Source organism: Phalacrocorax aristotelis, chromosome 8 (assembly GCF_949628215.1).
Source record: "Phalacrocorax aristotelis chromosome 8, bGulAri2.1, whole genome shotgun sequence".
NCBI lineage: Eukaryota > Metazoa > Chordata > Aves > Suliformes > Phalacrocoracidae > Phalacrocorax > Phalacrocorax aristotelis.
Genome location: NC_134283.1, coordinates 3,209,363 through 3,227,356, shown reverse-complemented (window position 1 = coordinate 3,227,356; position 17,994 = coordinate 3,209,363). Strand labels below are relative to the sequence as shown.

The window sequence follows — 17,994 nt, the reverse complement described above, 5'->3', positions numbered from 1 at the left end:
CACGCATTTCTTGGAAGAAAACCATAATTACTCCCATGTGGGTAATACAGAGAAATGGGAAATGTATGGAGCTGCACAGATGGTATAATAAAAATAATGATCTAAGGTACACAACCTTTACTGTCATTTATAATAAATAATGCTGTAATAGCCCTTGTTTTTAAACACCCGACTGATCCTAATCAGATCCCCCCTGTGAGATCTGGGGAGAGCCAAAACCATCTTTTGCAATCAGATGCGGTTAGGAGGGTTATTTTTTTTTTTTTTCTACCGAGAAACAAGTTAAACTTTGCGGCAGGGAGGGGGGGTTTGCATCACCAACCCCCACAGCACCGGTCCTGCCTCTCCACACCAGCCAGAGACACACACACCCCCCCCAGAAAATAATTGTTTGTTTTGCAAAAGTTCTGGAAAATTTGGGATATTTTAAAGGGGCTTTGTATAACCAAGCCTCTCCATCCCCTTGTCCCCTCTGAAGCCCAACGAGATGGAGATTAATTGTGACCCCACTACCAGCGCGGTCATTCCATCCTCTCTGGCTTCATTTTGGCTTCACAACTTCACGGGCAGCCTGACAAGGCAAAAATCTCAATTCCCTGGGACGAGGGGGATCCTGGTGGGAGGAGGATAAAATAAAACCCCCCTTAAAATGGGTTTTTCAACCGCTTATGGTGCTGGCAGCAGCGGGCTGGAAGGGAGCGAGATGCCCCGCAGCCCTGCCAGTGGCTGGCAAGGGAAAATGTAAAACGCACGCTGGGTCAGGCAGCACAGCCGGGAATTTCTTGCAAAGTAGTTCCCTGTGTGCGAGTAACGCCCTGGAAAGCTCGTTCACACTTCAGCAGTGCAATTTTCCCTGCGCCAGAGGCACTAGGCTTTCTGGAGGGCTGATGCAGCACGGGAGAGCTGAGCAGCGAAGTGTGCAGAGCTCTTAGCGATGTAGAAAGAAGTGGAAATTAGCTCGATTTTACCTGCTTCAGGGCTTGGCTTCCAGTGCCTAGAAGTGCTAAAGCCACCACAGATCCCACTGATTTAGGCCAGAGTGGAAAAATATATATATATTTGCTTGGGACACCGCTCAAATTCAAGGGAAATTGGGCTTAGGAGATGCTATTTGGGCAACAGTAGTTGCTGTGATGCCGAGCGTGGGTGATGCTGCAGCTTACAGGGAGCATCACTTGCGATTCCCAAGATCAGGGGGATTTTTCCAGGGGTAACAGCTGGTTTGGTGCCACAGTTCCTTGGGGAATGTGAGTCCTGGGACGCCCGGTTGTGGGACAGGAAAGGGGCACGGCCATGCAGGCTGGCGCAGGTGACGGGACGGCAGCGCTCCACAGAGGTTATCACACCTACTGCAAACCCAATCTCTGCTTATCACATATCTCTGATGACTTCCTATTAACACCAGAAACCAACTTTCTTCTCTTTTTTTTCCTGCGCACAAGTTCCATTTTTCTGCTTCCTAAAATGATAACGGGGGCATTAAATACAATATCGACCTGGTTTGCTCAGCTTCCCTTCAGTCCACTCCATCAACAACATTTATGGCCCTTCATCCCATTAATTGCTCAGGCCTCTTTCCTGCACGGTGTGTGTTGCAGGCACGAACCATGGTGTACCTCCACGTAGAATAACAGACAGCAGAGAGATTCTTTTTTCAACATAAAAAGACAGAGAAAAGCCCCCATAATTTTTCTCCCAGAATCCTATCCGCTATGGCTAAACATTGAGCTTTTAGAACTTCTAATGTAGTCGGCGGTTCTCATCAAGAAAATAGGAAACAGGACACAGTGGCAGAGCGGTCTTGTCAGTTCATCCCTCCATTCCCACCAGGAACACTGCAAATCAAGACCAGCCATCCCTATGGTTTTAATCACTCTTTATTAGGAATTGAGCGAGTCACCCCCAGCGCTGTCACACTCAGAGTACGCAGAAATTTTCATTAAGGCAATTCCTAGAAATATTTTAAGGATATTTTTTTCTTTTCTGAGAATGGATTCCAGAACCGATATTTTTTGAGAAGCCAGAGAAGGTATTTATAGCAAAAAAGCAAGCTGGCATGAAAGATTTGAAGGTCTGAATGTAGAAGGACTGCCTCGAAGGGTTGGCACCCCCCTTGTAAGACAGATGGAGGGAGTCCTGGCAAAGGAAGGCAGCGAGGCCATGGTTTGGAAACACGGCGTATGAGTTTGGGACGAAAAAAGGGACACAGTCACGGTCTTTCAATATTAAAAAGGCTGTTGGAGAGGGACAGCGTTAAGTTGCTCTGCGAGTCAACCGAGTCCAGTCTAACAATTGGCTTCTTTTGCAACCGGGGACATTCAGATTGGGCGGCAGGGGAAACCCAAAACCGCTTCGACTCCGGGGATGGAGGCAGTGGGGACAGACAGCCTCTGGCACTGCTGGATTTCCCCCTCCCCTGGGGTGGGTTAAGAAAAATGCCAGACAGACATCTGCCAAGACCAGGCAGGACCAGGAAAGTCCAATGCGTCAAGGGACATCTGTAGTCCCGGGAGCAGCTCGGCCTCTGGCCGCTCTCCCCATCCCACAGGGTGACAGCCGGGCTTGGCAGCACACCCACACCCCAGGAGCCATCCCTCCCTCCTTGGGGCAGCCTCACAGGCTGCATCAGCTCCCAGCTCCGCTGCAAAGCAGAAGACAAGGTGGCCTCTCCACATCTCACCCTGCTCTGGGCTTTCCAAGGTCTGTGTTAGCATTCCTGTGCCCTGCCGGAGGAGCGCCCGGGTACCGTGCTGCTGGAGAGAGGGACAGGGATTGCTGCTGCTACGGGTGATGGAAAAGTGGCTGCAATCCACTGGGGAATGGGGGAACAGGATAGAGCAAGACACTGGCATCAATTAACTGGCTTGCCCAGAGGTATACATGGAGCCAGCAGCCAAGGGGAGGGTCTGCAAGTCCTGACCCCCCCACCAATCCTCAAGCCCGTGGCCGAGGCCGGCGCTGGCTGCTTGCTGCCCTAGACATGAACCCCCTGCAGGCTTTTGGCAAAGGAAATACAGAGTTTTTCAAGCCCCAGGGCCAATGTCTGCCTTTGAGCAGCCGGCTGCTTATCTGTTCATCCATCTGCTTCTGCTGGTGCCACCTGCGTGGTAGGGGAGCGGGTAGGTGGGAGCTGGAGAGCGGAGCCAGGAGCTCTCCCTGCTCTCCAGCTGCTGCTCCTTCTGCCTCTGCTCCTGCTGGGCCAGCAAGCGCTGCAGCTCCTCCTGGTCCTTGAATGGGTTCCTGCCGTAGCTGCAGCGGATCCAGGCACGGTACTGCCAGGACAAAGCCAGAACAGGCTGTCAGGGTCACTGGGGGCTGAGAAGCCCCCAGCTCGAGAGCCAGGGCTTGCAACAGTCCCAGCGGAAAGCAGCGAGCCAAGCAGGCGTGGTGCACGCTGCATCCCAGCCCCAGCCTCAGATGAGGCCGGGGGTTCCCCAGCCACAGCCAGCAAGCAGAAAGGTCCCAGTTTCTCAGGAGCTTGCATGCCACACAACACGACTGCATCGTATGAAAGATGCGACGGTTCCCCCCGACCAAGTGCTCCCCGCATCCCCAGGCCAGCACAGATGGAGCCAGAGAGCTGGCAATATCCTCAGCTTTTCATGCAGGCTGCCATCGGGACAGCAGCTTTATTTACTTTTCATTGCCAAGAGGCTGCTGCTGTTCCTTGTGTGCCCAGATTCCTGTAAGAAAAGCTTCCCCACATTTTCTCCCCGCCGTGGCAGCGTGGGGGCAGGCTGCACTCGCTGCCACAAGCCGCACGGCCAAGTCGGCTCTTGCATGCTGAGGCAGGTTTGTTTGCAGAGCCTCTTGCCCGTTGCTGGGCTGTTGGGGGTTGCCTCTGGTCCCCCACTTTGCTGCAGCCAGCTGCAAATGCTGCTCCGGCAGCAGGAGCGTGTCAGTGGCCGGGGGCCAGCTGGCAGCAGGCTGAGGTCCGGAGGTGGCCGGGAAGTGAGAGACGGTCAGTAGAAATGCTTCCCACTACTGCTGGGATGAGAAACAGTCAGATGGGCCCGGACTGCAGCGCCCGAGAGTGTGGGCAGGAATGGGCAGCTCTGCTGGGACCTGCCGTGCCAGCTGCCTGGTGCTTGCGGGAGGCGAGCAGGGCTCCGCTGCCTTCCTAAATGGCTGGGAACCAGCTGCTCCAGCAAGCAGGACTTACTGGGATGGGTGGGAGAAGCATGGCCAGCAACACTAAACACCTTACAAAAAGGATGGAGGGCACAGAGTCGTGAATGCGAGACCTGCGGGTGCAAAGGGTCCAGAGAGGGACCGAGCATCAGAGCCCCAGTGTGGGGTAGCTGTGGGGCAGGCATGGGGTGCAGCCAGGGGAACCAGAGGGAGAGGGCAGGCAGCCCCACGAGCTGCCTAGCCTCAGCACCCCCAGGGTAAGATGTCCCCACAATGGTTCCAGCTTTCCAGGGTGCTACAGCAGCACCCCACAGTCAGGAGCCACCAAGCTCACGGCGAAGGTGCAGGATGCAGGACAGACGGACAGGCAGCACAGCACTGTCCTGACAGGGCTGCCGCAGGCACAGGGACCATGACCCACAACAGGATAAAGTCTGAGACTAACCCAGGCAGCATCGCCCCTTCCTGCAGCCAGGAAAAGTCAGCTCAGGCAGAGGGGATTTCCACTGGGAATGTCTGGATTTCCCAAATCCACTCCCTCGAACAGTGGGATTCACCACAGCTGCTGCATGCTTGCTGCCTGCAAGCAGGAAGAACCTTTGTTTGGGGTGACAACAGGAGAGCCAGGCATGATTTCCTTGCTAGAACCCCTGGAAGTGAGTCCCAAAGGATTTGGAACAGAACTTGGGGCAAGCATCCATGCTACCTGGTCACAGGAGGAATATCCCTCCTGTGCAAATGGATGGATGAAGCCTCCACAGGGAGACCAGCCTGGCCACCACAGCTCGCCACCCACCGAGGCTCAGCACCCACTGCCCAGCCTCGGAGCTGGCTCCCACCATCCAGCGAAGGAGGGAAGGAGCCAGTGGGAGGCCGGGGGAACCACCCTGCTGCTGCCAGGCATTTCCTTTTAAAGCCAGAGCAAGAAGTGGTTACAACCCATTTCCTCCAGCACTGACCACTAACCCAGTGCCCTCCTCCTCCTCTCTCCTAGGGCCCGGGGCACCCATCCCATCTGGGACGGCACCGGGGAGGGAAAGGCAGCCCTGCCACAGTGTGCCAGCACCACAAGGGGACCGTGGGGTGGGGGGGGATAGGTCCATCACCCAAATGCCCATCTGTGCCCCTCTCTCACATCCACAATGTCTTCTCTGCACTTGCTTACTTCCTTTTCTAGCCTTACCCGTCATCCTGCTGCTGCTCTTGGTCCCTTCCTTCCTTCTTTATCCATCTAGCCCCGATAAGCATCATTTGCCATCTTAAAACCACAACTGCACGCTCAAGGCTCGCTTCCTGCGGCGAGGGGCCAGCTGGCCAGTCCCAGAGAACATCTTCCCCATTTCTACCTCCCGGGGTCCCATCTGGGGTTCCTGCTCCAGGTCGAGGAAACCGAGGCACCGAGGGATGCTCGCCCACAGCCCTAGGGAGCAGGTCCCCAGGAGACTGACCTGTTTTTTGCAGGTTTTAACCAACAAGAAATGAGGCTTTTCTTCCTGAACAGCCTGCCTAGCCCTTATCTGCATCTGCTCCCAGCCACTGCACTTCAAAAATGCTGCCTGCCGGGATGACAGCTGGGCTAAATAGGGAAATTTAACATCTTTTCTATCCTCAGGGATATCTGAAGCTCTGGTCACGACACCCTTGCTCCTGCATCCTACCTGCACACATAAAAAACCACCCCAAAGCCACAAACAGGAACAAGGTGTGACCTCCCGCAGCCGAGGTAAGCAAGCCGACTGCTGCTTGGCATGAAGCGAGGCACAGGACCCACATGGCCTCGGGTCCCGTGGGCTCCCGGCCATGCCGGTGAATGCCCATGGCGCCCACCACCCCACGAGACACCCAGCCATCCGCCTTGGCTGACCTGCCCACGCCGCCTGCAAGTCCCTTCCTCTTGCAAAGGTGGAGGGCACAGGGGTGAGCTCGGAGCAGGGCATCGCCTGTCGGGTTGGAGCATCCATCCGGCTCTTCCCCTTCTTCAAATGCAGCTGCGGGTGAGTAATACCAGAGCAGTGCCATCTCCAGTCTTCACCCCTGGGGCCATGCTAACAGCAGTCCGCCCACGAGGGCCATCCGCAGCTTCCCTCCCCGATGCTGTGATTGTGGGGAATGCGGGGTGTTTCGAGTAAAAGGCAGCTCTTGCTAAACCCCGCGGCTCAGAACAACCCATCCAAGTGCCTCCACCCTTGGCTCTGCCTTTGGTATTTTCAGGGAAATGCTTGCAAAGACCCCAGGAAAACTTCAAGGACAAGAAAAAGCAGCATCTAAGGGAAAGGGAAAGTCCATCGTCTGCTAAGCCCAGCCGGGATTTTGGGGAGCAGGAGGCATAGCTCAGATGGAGCAGGGAGCACAGCAAGCCCCACATCACTATCTGTGCTGGGACACAGCCAGAGCGTGGGAAGAGTTAGGGGAGCTGGCCTGGCCGGGGGAAGCCCTCAAGGGAATCTCCAGCACCGTGGGTGTTTTGTAATCCCTTGGACCATTTTCTGTCCTCCACCATGGGTGTTTTTGAAGCTGGTGATAACGGGGCAGGACTGCGTCCCTCATGTGACAGCGCCTGCCCACTCCCTCCGACGCCCAGGGAAGGGAACTCAGCGGCAGGGAAGAGGCTGACATTTGTGCCAATGTCACATGCTGTCCCTGCCTGTCTCCTGGGAGGGGAGAAATCCCCTTGAACTGCTCAGTGTGGCCGGAGGGACCGCCGGGTCTCTGCTGCCGTTTGCCATGGGGCCATTGCACGATGCTCATGGCTATGGCAGATGGGGGGACTTTGCCTCCAGGGTTGAGACCAAGTTTAAGGGTGACATGAGCGGTGAAATGCCTTGTACATGTCACGTTGTGCGTTACTTTTTCCTCGCAGAGGTTCATCTGTGCCCTCCCAGGGCAGTTTTGGACTCATCCTTTGCTGCGGAGCCCAGGGCTGGGTGGAGGAGCAAGGTCCAGCGTGGGAGGCCAGAGGGCAGCTGGCAAGCCAGCCAGGAGCTGTGCTTTTGCAGGCCTTTCCCTTTGCTTTTGAAGGCTTTCCAGGTTGAAAGTGCAGCTCTGATCTCTGCAACTACTGCTCTCCCAAGTAAACTGGCGGCATCCAGCTCGGCTCAGCTACAACATCCCTCCTTTGCATGGGACAGGAACCTACCCAGCCAGGGCTTCTGCCCTCCTAAAACCTGCTGCTCTGAGTCATTTTGGGGAGGGGAGAGGAGGATTTCTCCATCGACACTTGCTTCTTTCTATCGCCTGCCTCTAGAAGCAGAGGACTTGCTGTCAGAGGAAGTCCTGCCAGATTCAAGCACGCCCAGACATCCCAAAGCTGCTCTCAAGAGCCTTCCTCCCTCTCCTCTCCCCCTTTCCGCCTCCGGCTCCCGCTGTGCTGCATTCCTGGGAACCAGCCCAGCGTCCTTTCTGGGGCTCCTGGGGGACTTGATGCTCACCCATCCCTCCCACCGTGTCCTAACTGAACTCTCGAGAAAAGCACTGAGGTTTTAAAGAGCTTTTTAAAGTGCACTCGCATAATGCCTAGGGACTTCTTTTTTTTTATTATTTTCTTTTTTTTCTTTTCTTTTTTTTGCATGCAAAACCCAAATTCCCCAGGTAATAAATAGCATGCACAAAGGCCAGCTTGGGCAAACAGCTGGCCCCCGCAGAGAGCTGCATGCAAAAGAGCCGTGCCTGCTTGCAAACTCTGCAGACACCTATATAAGGGGACGCCACCGCGAGACGTACCTCCTGCAGCAAGGTCACCTCGTACTCCTGAAGCTGCTGCTGGAAGCCAAAGTTGGGGCTGACGTAGGACCGCACAGCCTTGGTAGCGGCCAGGCAGCCCTCCCAGCCGAGCTCGGTCACCGTCATGAGGTAAGCCACCAGGATGGTGGTGCTGCGGGAGATCCCAGCCAGGCTGGCACGGCGCGAGGGAGCAGCGTCAGGGAGAGGTGCTCCCACCGCGGAGGCTGAGGCAGCCCCACAGCAAGGGACACCCATGGGATGCGTCTTCCCATGGGCACCCCCGCCCGCTGGGGTGCTAGCAGGGTTCCCCGGCCATGGGTTGGGGAGGGATAGGGAGCCTCAGGGACAGGGAGCCACTGCTGGTGGCTCCAGGCAGGTGGCTTCCCGTGTCCCACCTCTTTGGATGCTCAGGCTTTCAGTGTATGGACCACCCATCCCCATGGGTCTTGGCAGTGGAGATCTTCCCCTGTTGCCCTCCCTCCATTCCCTGTCTTCTCCTCTTCTTCCTCCCCACCACAAATGACATTTGACATCGAGGACTCTTTTTGGGAGCCCATCCCCACCTCCCACAGGAAGGATGCAAACCAGGGATGCGAGGCAGTGACAGAAGCTCTCACCAATGGACGAGGCAGCCTCCCCCACCGAGCCGGCATTCATGGATGAACTTGATGCACTCCTTAAAATGCTGCAGCCTGCAAGGAGAGAGGCAGGGAGGTGAGGACGGGAGGGCTGCCCACCCCTGCAAGGTGCCTGGCCACACCAGCAGCAGCAGTTGTGTCCCCTGCACAGGACTTCCCGCCACCCTGGGACCACCGGCGTGGGGTGGGAGCAGAGATCCTTCCTCTGCCGGGCAAAGGCAGAGGAGCTGATCTTCATCTGCCAGGAAGGAAATGACCTGGGAGACTTTCCGGGGGATTTCCTGCTTCCCAAGGCATTGGGATAGGAGTAGGGTGATGCCATCAGCCAAACCAGCTCAGGGAGGACTCCAGGGACGCAGCCTCCAGGGCAGGGTGTCATCCTGTGCCCAAGGGACATGCACATCCCCATGTCAGAGGTGGTCCTGAGCCATCAGCCCACCCCTAATTCCCAAATGATGCCAAAAACACCCGGTTCCCTCCAAGGGAAAGATGCCAGCAGGGAAGAAGGTAGGGAGAAGGTGGATCCCAAGATGTTTTGCCTGCAGGTCCCAAAATGGTGCAACTCCCTTCCCCTCCTCACCCCAAGCAGCACCTCTGGCCCCTTCCCACCCAAGGGAGAGCACAGAGAGGTGCCTGCGCCAGGGAGGTAGAGCTGCCAGCAACAACACAGGCTTGTCCCCATATAGCTGCCTGCATTCCTGAAAGCATAACCAGTAACTGTGGGCAAGGCAGAGGGAGCACGTTAACCCCAACCAGCCTGTTTCGCAGCAAAACTGGGCAGGTCAGCGAGCCAGGGCTTTCTGGCAGCTCAGCTGCAACGTGCTATGGTGCTTCTCTCCCGCTGGCCTGGATGCTCAGCAACATGAGCAGCACCCATATTTTTGAAGGCATGGAGACCTAGAAAACAGGATAAATAACTCCATATATACTGATGAGATAGAGGTGACTGTTCATGGGAGGGTTATGCAGGTTCCAGTGAGACGCGTCCCTCCCACTCATCACTGTGTGGGATGCTGGAAGCCACTGCCAATCCCTCCCACAGACAGCGGGCATCTCTGAGAGCCCACGACGAGCCAGGAATTTGGCTTCTTGGCATGTGTTTGCGATAAATGCTGCCCACCTCTGCTCATCCTCACCATCCTGCTAAGCCCTCGGGGAGTTTTGAGGCAGAAAACGTGGTTCTGGGTAACTTGGGCTGCTGGTGGACTCCCTGACCACACAGCCCCAGCTTTTTCAGGAGGAGAAGAGGGTCCCTTTGGTGCAGCCAAGCCAGAGCCACCCAGCAGCGCCTCTGCGCTGGTGCCAGACTTCCTCTGCCTCCGCGTGATGGGGTGGGCGTGCGTCTGCACAGCCTCCCTGATTTCTCAGAAGCCAATGCACAAACTACCACAGAGTTACTCCCCCCCTGCCCCTCAGCGAGGGCTCGCTCCCAGTGCATGCTCCCTGAGAGCCCCCCAGAGCTCAGAGACAGCTTCCTTGCAGGGGCGAGACAGAACCCTCCAAAACCTCCCCCATCCCTGCCAGCCCATCAAAGGGGATGCTCTTCACGCTGCCCTGGGAGGGGGAATTGAAGGGGATGCTTCTCTTCACACTGCCCTGGAAGGGCAGGGCTCATGCGCCTTCTAAGAAACCAGCCAAGGAGATATTCAAAAATAGTTCTGCTGCTCAAGAAGGAGAAATGGGGGAGTCTCTGAATATGTGGTCATACTAAAAATATTGAGCCTCTTGGCCCTGGAAGGAAATGTAAATCCATTGCTCCTTGTGGGCTACAGATGTGCCTCCTCCTTGACCACAGTAGCAAAAGGAGCATCACTCTGGGGAGCTTTTCCCTGCCTAAAGCTTGTCCTGGGGGATTTCTCCTTGTCCTGCTTATCTTCACAGAGCAGACAGCATCCCCCAGGGCCTGCACATATTGCCTACACAAGTCCGAGCTCTCCAGATCCCAGACCTCCCCTGCAGCCCCTTGGCTGGGACCAGCAGGGATGCACCTTGCTTGCAAGGACACGATGCTTTTGCCTCCAGCTCCCTCGACACACTCGCCGCCAGCCTCCAGCCTGCTCCACGCACACAGCGTCGCTCTCCCAGCTCATCCCAGAGGGAGGCAGGTGAGCACTTCAGCCACCCCATCCACCCTTACCCACTCCACAGGGGTTTTTTCCTCCCAGGTGGCCAGGCAGAGGAAAGCTCTGCCCATGCTTTTCCAGCCTCGAAGCGTGGGATCGGGGCATGGACCCTGGTAATGCTGAGAGCCACTGAGGTCCTGAGTCACAAGCATCTCCTCTGCAGGACAAGAAGTTCACCAGGATTGTGAAATCCAAGGCATAAACTGACAAGCAGAAAATAGCTCCTTGAATAAGTCTTCCTTCCGGCAGCCAGTCTTATCTTTTTTTTTTTTTCCTCCTTTCAGTAGACATGCCACAAATGCAAAGAAGTGAGAGAGAGAAAAAAAATAACAACCAAAAAACCCTGTTCTTGCTGAGGCAGGGCTTTCTTGTAAAGCTTCTCTTTCCGCTCAGTGGGAGCATGAGCAAGCAGAATCACAACCCCAGGCACGGCTGCTCCCAAGGATGCTGGAAAAGCAGCAACTCCACAAGCAGGCTTCACTCTGGTCACTGTGCATGGAGATTTGTTCCTTTTTAGGGTTTGACTGGTGAGAAAAAAACCCTTGGAGTCACCCATTTTCTGGTTGCAAGGGATGGTTTAGGGATGCCCGTCACCCAAAGCAGCAGCGGGGTGCTGCAACCCACTGGTGCCAGCAGCGCCTGCGCCCCATCGCACCCCATCGCACCCCAGCATCATGGCCGTGAAAGCCTGGGGCTTCCTTGCAGCACCACTCGCCCGCTTCATCTCGAGAACATCATTAAAGGACTTATGAGTATCTATGCTTTGGGTGGGGAAAAAACTATTCATTTTAATAAATGTTTTATTTCTCTTTCCAAGGAGAATATCTGAAAGACCAACACAAATCATTGTTTTTCGAAACCAACAAAAATGCTCCAATTTTCAACCCTGCCAAGTAGAATAATTTTGAAATTTGATGGAAAATTAAATTTACTGACTGTAAACACACATAGAAAGAGATTTGAAGCTCTACAAATGCTATTAACTGCCTGAAAATGAACTGCAGCTTTTGTCAAGCTCAGCAGTGATACCAAGTTTTTGCAGCACAAGTGAACTGGACCTTCACCCTGCAGAATTTGAACATTTATTGAATGATAGCTACCAAAAACCTCGGGAGGCAAAAGGATGGCAAATGACTTACAGGTTTTGACTGGATGAATCCGAGGCTGAGATACAGAGATAGGTCATGTCCTGCAACACAAAGGCGGTTGCGGTAGTAAGACACTTCCAAGAAACACAAAATTCCCCATTTGTCTCTTTCCCTCTCCTCAGCTGACCCTTCGGTGATGGGAAAGCTGAAATCTGCTTTCAGGTGCCATCACCCCACTCCCCAATGGTAGAGAGAACCATGAAGTTCATGTCCATCCCACCCCAGGCTATTTCCCCCCCATTTCAGCCCAGAGGAGAGGCCAGGTTGGAGGGAATGACTGCGATGCTCAGGAGCCCCCCAAAACTGAGCCATCCCTTCACTGGGGCCCCGACTGGTGACCCCCGTCAGGAAGACATGTGTGAACACGCACTGATGATGTCACTCTCATCAATGAGTTATTTCCTCCTGGTCTTTTTAATACACAATAAATCATCCTGCCGCATGTTGGCGTAGGTCAGATTACTTTCCTTTCTTTAAAACATCGCTTCCTCGATCCTCCCTGTTCTGAGCTAAAATTAGATCCTTTTCATCTGAATTTTTTTTAAAAAACTTTCTTAGCGAAATGGGTGGAAATCCTGCCAGCACCACGGATTGCCTCATCTTCATCAGCTCCCTGTGGCATCACTGCCGAAAGGTCCCCCCTGGGCTGATGCAGCTCGAACCCACAGGTGACCCTCGCTTCCCTCCAGCCCAGGGCAAACTGGGAGGCTGGAAAAAGCCGATCATTTAAGGAGGGAAGGGGCAGAGTGGGACAAGCACAGGGATATTTCTGCACTGGAAAGACCCACTTTATGAGGATGAGTGCAGGCGGGCTTTCCCATGCATCTCCTCTCCATCCCAGGCATCCTCCCCAGCCCCGTCCCGTGCCTGCCCCCACCATCCCACAGCCTCTCGTGCAACAGGGATGAGGTGCCGCAGCGATGTGCTGCTTGCTGGCTCCCCATGCGTGCCAGCTGGCTGCTCCCCACCCGGAGAGGCTGCCAGAGAGGCCAGGGTACTGTGGGGAAAAACAGAGCCGGCATGTTCCTCATCTGCACCCCCAGCCAAACTGCAGCCCCCCGGCACGCAGGGGATGGCGGATGCAGGCAGGAGCTTGGTGGGTGGAAGAGGACCATGCATCAAGGCAGGGGCATGAGGACCAGCAAGCAAACGCTGGCTGGTTTTGTGGGATGAGCCATGACCTGGCTGTGCCCCACCATGCCTGGCACCAGCCCGACCTCCCTGCGGTGAGGAGAGCCACCGTGCTGGCAAAGCCACCACGCCAACCAGCGGAGCAGCCAAAGCGACGCCGCTCCTCCCCAAACCCCAACCTGCACCCTGATCCCAGATTAACTGCCAGGCTCCCAGCGGCTTCCCCTTCCCCACGGGGCCGGGTGCCTCCATCCCGCCTCGGGGAGCTGAGCCACACATGGGAACGGTGCTGGGGTTTGCGGTTCCCGATCCGAGGCCGTGATTGACACATTGCTCAACCCACCATGCCTTCCTGGTTCCCCTTTCCACCAGCCCAGCGGCTTGCTCCGTGTTGTAAGCTCGCCGTGCGGTTTGCTACCCGTCTGGCCATGCCCCGAGCCCTGCTAGCCCCAGCTGCTGCCCCTTCTCCAGCCACTCTCTGCACCAATTTTATGCAGCCTCTTTCCTTCTCTCTCTCCCCTCTCCACATTACTCAATGCCTTAGTGTGGAAAAAGCACGAGCTGGTCTTTTGCTGGGGCTCCCTGCCCATCCTGGTCCCAAAGGATGAGGGGTCCCCTTCGCCTTCTGCAGCCTCCCAGGATTTGGGAGCTGGCGGCGGGTCCGACACCGGGATGAAGCACAAGTCGCATGGCGGTGCCACCTGCCGCGACATGAGCAGCGTGGCCAGAGCATCCCCACGGCCCCCGGACCCCACCGCGGGGCTGTTCCTCCTGCTGCAGGCTCCACAACGGCCCACGGGGCCGTGCAGGCAGGATTTGTTTATGAAAGACCTGGCCGGCACCTCTGGCATCAACCCTTCGGGCAGCTCCATCCTGCCTCAGTTTCCCCCACCCACAGCCCGAGGGGTCCGTACCACCCCGGGGTTCTCAGGGTGCCGGGGGGGGGGGGGGGGTGGCAGGCAAAGCCAGGGCTGCCCAGACCCCCTGTCCTGGAGGCGGAGGGGGGTCTCCGGGCCCCGCCGTGCCCCCCGTCCCTGTCGGGGCTGGATGCGGCCCCGGTGCTGCCATCCGCGGGGCGCCGCCGCCCTCTCGCGGTTCTCCCCGCGGCAGCACCGGGCACCCCGCCGGGTCCCGGTCCCGGTCCCGGTCCCGCCAGCGCTGCTGCTGCACGCTTTCACCCTAAAAACCATCGAGGGGGGTGACCGTGCGTCCCAAAACACCCCCCTCCCCACCCCGTCGAAGGTGCGCTGAGCCTCTTTGGGTGCAATTCAACATTTCGCGGTGCAAATTAGTGAGAAACCAGCATCGCTTCTCCCCTCTCTGCCCCACACCACATGAGCATGTGTCCTATCCGCACCTTCGCACCCCCTGCTCCCCCGGGGTGGCGCCCCGAGACCCCCACCCGGGCACTCACCTCCAGCACCGGCTTGGCGCCGTTGTGGACGGAAAGGATGTGCGTAACCCCGTTTCTCAGCAGGTTTTCCCGGTCTTCAGAGTCTGGAAGCAAAAGCGACACGTGAGTCACCTGCCCTCCTGGGAGATCCGCTGGATCAAACGCCCACCAGCAGCCTTTATCCATCACCCCCGGCCCCACGACCCCTGTGCCAGCCTTTGCCCGCTGCCTCCCACCCCGCACGATGCAGGAACGGAGAGCGGGCATGGCGATGCACCTTCTTCAAAGCAAAATCCCCCTGGGATGCACTGGGTATCCAGCAGGCTCCTAAAACCACCCCCAGAATCAGAAATTTTACTGCTAATTTGGAAAAGGCTGTTGTGTCTTTCCTCTTGGGTGAAACCCAAGCTTTGCCCTGCTCCCCACGGGGCCAGTGAAAGCCAGAGAAAGTGAGAAAGCCAGGCATTGGCCCACTGCAGATATTGTCTCAGCAAACATGGGGAGGTTTCCAGCCATGCCAGGGCTTCCCTGGTGCTCCGGCACAGCCAGTGACCGCAGCTCCCCCAGACGGCCCTTTCATGGGCTAGAGCTGCACGGGGCCACTTGCAATTGGGATGGGGCTTTGCTGGGGCTTTGGATCTCTGGGAGATGCTGAGGTACCCAGCCAGGAGCAGGGACAGGGAGCCCCTGAGGAGAGGGGCTCCTCTGGCCCCGCCAGCTGCCCAAGGATCCCACATCCATGGAGGCAGAGCAGGGAACGGCACTCACCACGGATGTTCCCGAGGTAGAGGCCTTTGACGACCTGGGAGGTGACAAAAAGGAGAGAGATTTCAGATGGTGCCAGGCACAACGTGCACCCGAGGTGGTGGGAGCAACGAGCTGCATGGTGGGACCGGCAGGACCAGGGATCTGGCAGCAAACGCCCCAGGCAACGATAAACCAAGCACCTAATCAGTGAACCACCTTCATTAATGAACATCAAAGGCTGACCCTGCTCAAACCACCAGCCCAAAGCCCTCCAGGAGCACCGAAAAACTCAGCACATATAAACAGAGGGGGCTTGCATTTGGTCCTATTGCAGTCAGAAAGGCAGGGCTGGGGGCTGGATTCCCCAGATGGCTCCCCAGCCTCCTCCTTCAAGGTGGGGCTCCTGCAGGGACCCCCCCCATCACCCTGACTCCCGGAGGCAGGCCAGCTTGCTGAGGCTGGGTTTTGTTTTGCTCTTCTATAGCAACCACCCCTATCAAATAGTTTCGAAGATTGCCTCTGCCAGCTGGGGATAGACAGGCAAAGGCACAGGCTATTTATAACACATTTCTGGCCAGGATGTTGCAGTAAGTGCCATCAAGTATGCAAATTTGGTCTCCAACTCACTGCTGCAGGGTTACGGAGGAGATAAAGGGGCAGCACAGAGTATTGAAGGGGTGTAAGAGCTTGCCAGAGCAGTTTCCAGGGGCCTCGAAAGGAAGAGCTGATTAACATATGGACTCATTTGCACCCACCTGGAAGAAAACACCTGGTTTGAGAGGCTGTAGGAAGGGTTTTCAACATCTCCGGGTCACATCCAGCCCACCTGTACCATTCACCTGAACCCCAGCCCACCTCTGGGGTCCAAACATCTGGATTCAGCAAACATCTGCACCCAGCACGGCACAAGTAGTTACCACTAGAAGGGGGACGCCAAGCCCCGTGTCTCATCAAGCCAAAGCCGGATCTTGCAACACAAATGTGTCTGCACCAACCCAGCCGCCAGCAAAGGCAGCCTGGGCTCCCCAAGAGGCTTTGGTGGCTCCAGGGAGCTGTAAAAGCCGCTTTGCAGGTCAGGCTGCGTCTGCAGGGGGTGAAAGCCCGGTGTTAAATCACACCAGAGCCATGCAGAGAGAGTTTGTCCTGATCTGGTCTCTCTGTTGTTGTCCCAGAGTCTAATTTTAAACTGGATAACACACATAGCAAGCAGTTATTTAAGGATACAGACAGAAATCAATCCCCTCTGCCAGCCCTGGAGTTCAGCTGAGAAACAAGGAGCGGTAAAACCCCACTTCCCCCTTTGCAGCACACACCTGCCAGGCACAGACACATCCCGGGGGTGGCAAGGGGAGGAAATTTCCCCACAGGGACCCCCGTCAGCACTGAGGATTTTAATGCTGTGGCCTTACTGCCCAAGGGACGAGCATCTAAAGCCAGCTGTCACTTTTCTAACGCCCGCAGACACTTCACTCATCACCTCGGATGTAAACCCAGGGATCACTGTTTGCTTTCTTAATTCCCCTTTTTATGTCCTTGAAGTTTCAAAGGCGAATGAGAAAGGGAAGATGCAAACGGTTGTATTTAGGGCATCGTGGCGGCCTGGGAACAAGCATCCCACTGGGCTGCAGGAGAAAGGTCCCCCCCCAAGGAGGACACGCTGGCCACCGTCCCGCTGGCCCCTCAGTACCTTGCTCATTCCACTCCCCATGGTTTTTTCTCTCCCCAGGGTCAGGATTCAGGTGGCTTCTTGTCCTCCAAGGCTATCTGTAAATAAGCACCCGAAAATCCCACATGGAGAGATCTGCCCCCCTCCAAAAGCATGTCCCAGGGCTGCAAGCAGAAGGAGGGGGGACTTGCAGAGCCCCGGCAAATTCAGCTCGCTTACCAACTGTGGGTTGCTCTGGCAGATGAAGGGGACCAAGGAGAGTGGCTGGTGCTGGGCAGGGAAGGAAGAAATAAGGAGGGCGGGGAAGAATGAAATAAAGATCTGGGGCCACAACAAGGCTCAGGTTTCTCTCCTGGGCTCCCTGGGGCTCTCACAGCCTTTTGGGGAGGGTGAAGAGGAGGACGCCTGGGAGGACCAACTCCCTCGTCCCAGCAATGCTCACCAGGCTTCATTCTGGGATGCTACAGGCTGCTACAAGCCCTGCACTCAGCAGATTTTCTCTCCCAGTCACGTTAACTCCTCCCAATCACAGGGACGAGAGCAGAATTCAGAATAAGGCACTTAACCTCAAAAACCAGAGCGTGGCACGAGTGACGTGCAGCTAATGGAGCATTGAGGATAACCCCACCTCCCCCTCCCTGCAGGAAGGAGCTGTAAAGCAGCACAATTCCAGCACACGCTTCAAAACATCGATTTTTCAAAGCAGATACGCCTGGCAGCTCACCGGCCCCCTTCCAGAGCAGCGCTACCAGCCTGCCAGAGGCACGAGCTATACGAAGAGCAGAGAAAAGCAAACTGCGAGCATAGCGAAAACCCCGCAGCCGTCACCAGCCTGCAGCTCTGTCATCCTCCTATCATCCTTCTCAGCATCCCAGAGACAAACATTTCACCTAAGGGACCTTTCAGGCACAGGAAGGGGAGCTCGTTGCTTAACTCCCACCAAATCATCTCCCCTTAAATACCTTCCCCACACTTCTCTGACTGGAAGGGAAAGGCTGGCCACTCCGCGCACACTGAGCCGTCACAGGCAGCTGAGGCTCCCCAGGCTTCCCACCACGGCTGCCAAATACAGGCATGGATTTAAAACCGTGACAGTTCTGTACTCAGGAAAAAAAGCAAACTGAAGTCGAAACTCTTGAGTAGTTTTGGTCTTTGGAAGGGTGTTTTTAAAGCAGAGGCAGAGGTTTGCCTGCAGAAAGCCTCGGGGACACACCAGGAGATAGCCGAAGGGAAAACTTCAGCACCTACAGGCAGGGCAAAGCAAAGGCACCAGCTTGCTTAGTTCAGGCCCTGAAAA

At 56.2% G+C, this 17,994-nt stretch overlaps 1 protein-coding gene and 1 long non-coding RNA gene across 3 annotated transcripts; one reads left to right on the top strand and one right to left on the bottom strand.

The window, feature by feature from the left end:
• Positions 1 to 1,860: 1,860 nt before the first annotated feature.
• LOC142060883 (dual specificity protein phosphatase 22-A-like) lies at positions 1,861 to 16,984 on the bottom strand. Its single transcript, XM_075101228.1, has 8 exons — positions 16,917 to 16,984; positions 16,719 to 16,795; positions 15,053 to 15,086; positions 14,306 to 14,388; positions 11,752 to 11,801; positions 8,469 to 8,543; positions 7,852 to 8,023; positions 1,861 to 3,272 (listed from the first exon to the last, which is right to left on the bottom strand). Exons 2-8 carry the CDS (start codon positions 16,737 to 16,739, stop codon positions 3,066 to 3,068), a joined length of 642 nt encoding a protein of 213 aa, XP_074957329.1. The 5' UTR covers positions 16,740 to 16,795; positions 16,917 to 16,984; the 3' UTR covers positions 1,861 to 3,065.
• On the top strand, positions 7,892 to 12,217 carry LOC142060887 (uncharacterized). 2 transcript variants are annotated; one of them, XR_012661964.1, is made up of 4 exons: positions 7,892 to 7,980; positions 8,389 to 8,565; positions 10,371 to 10,594; positions 10,900 to 12,217. It is a non-coding gene; the product is annotated as an uncharacterized LOC142060887 (long non-coding RNA). The 2 variants fall into 2 exon arrangements; XR_012661963.1 differs by having other exon boundaries at positions 10,897 to 12,217.
• Positions 16,985 to 17,994: the final 1,010 nt, after the last annotated feature.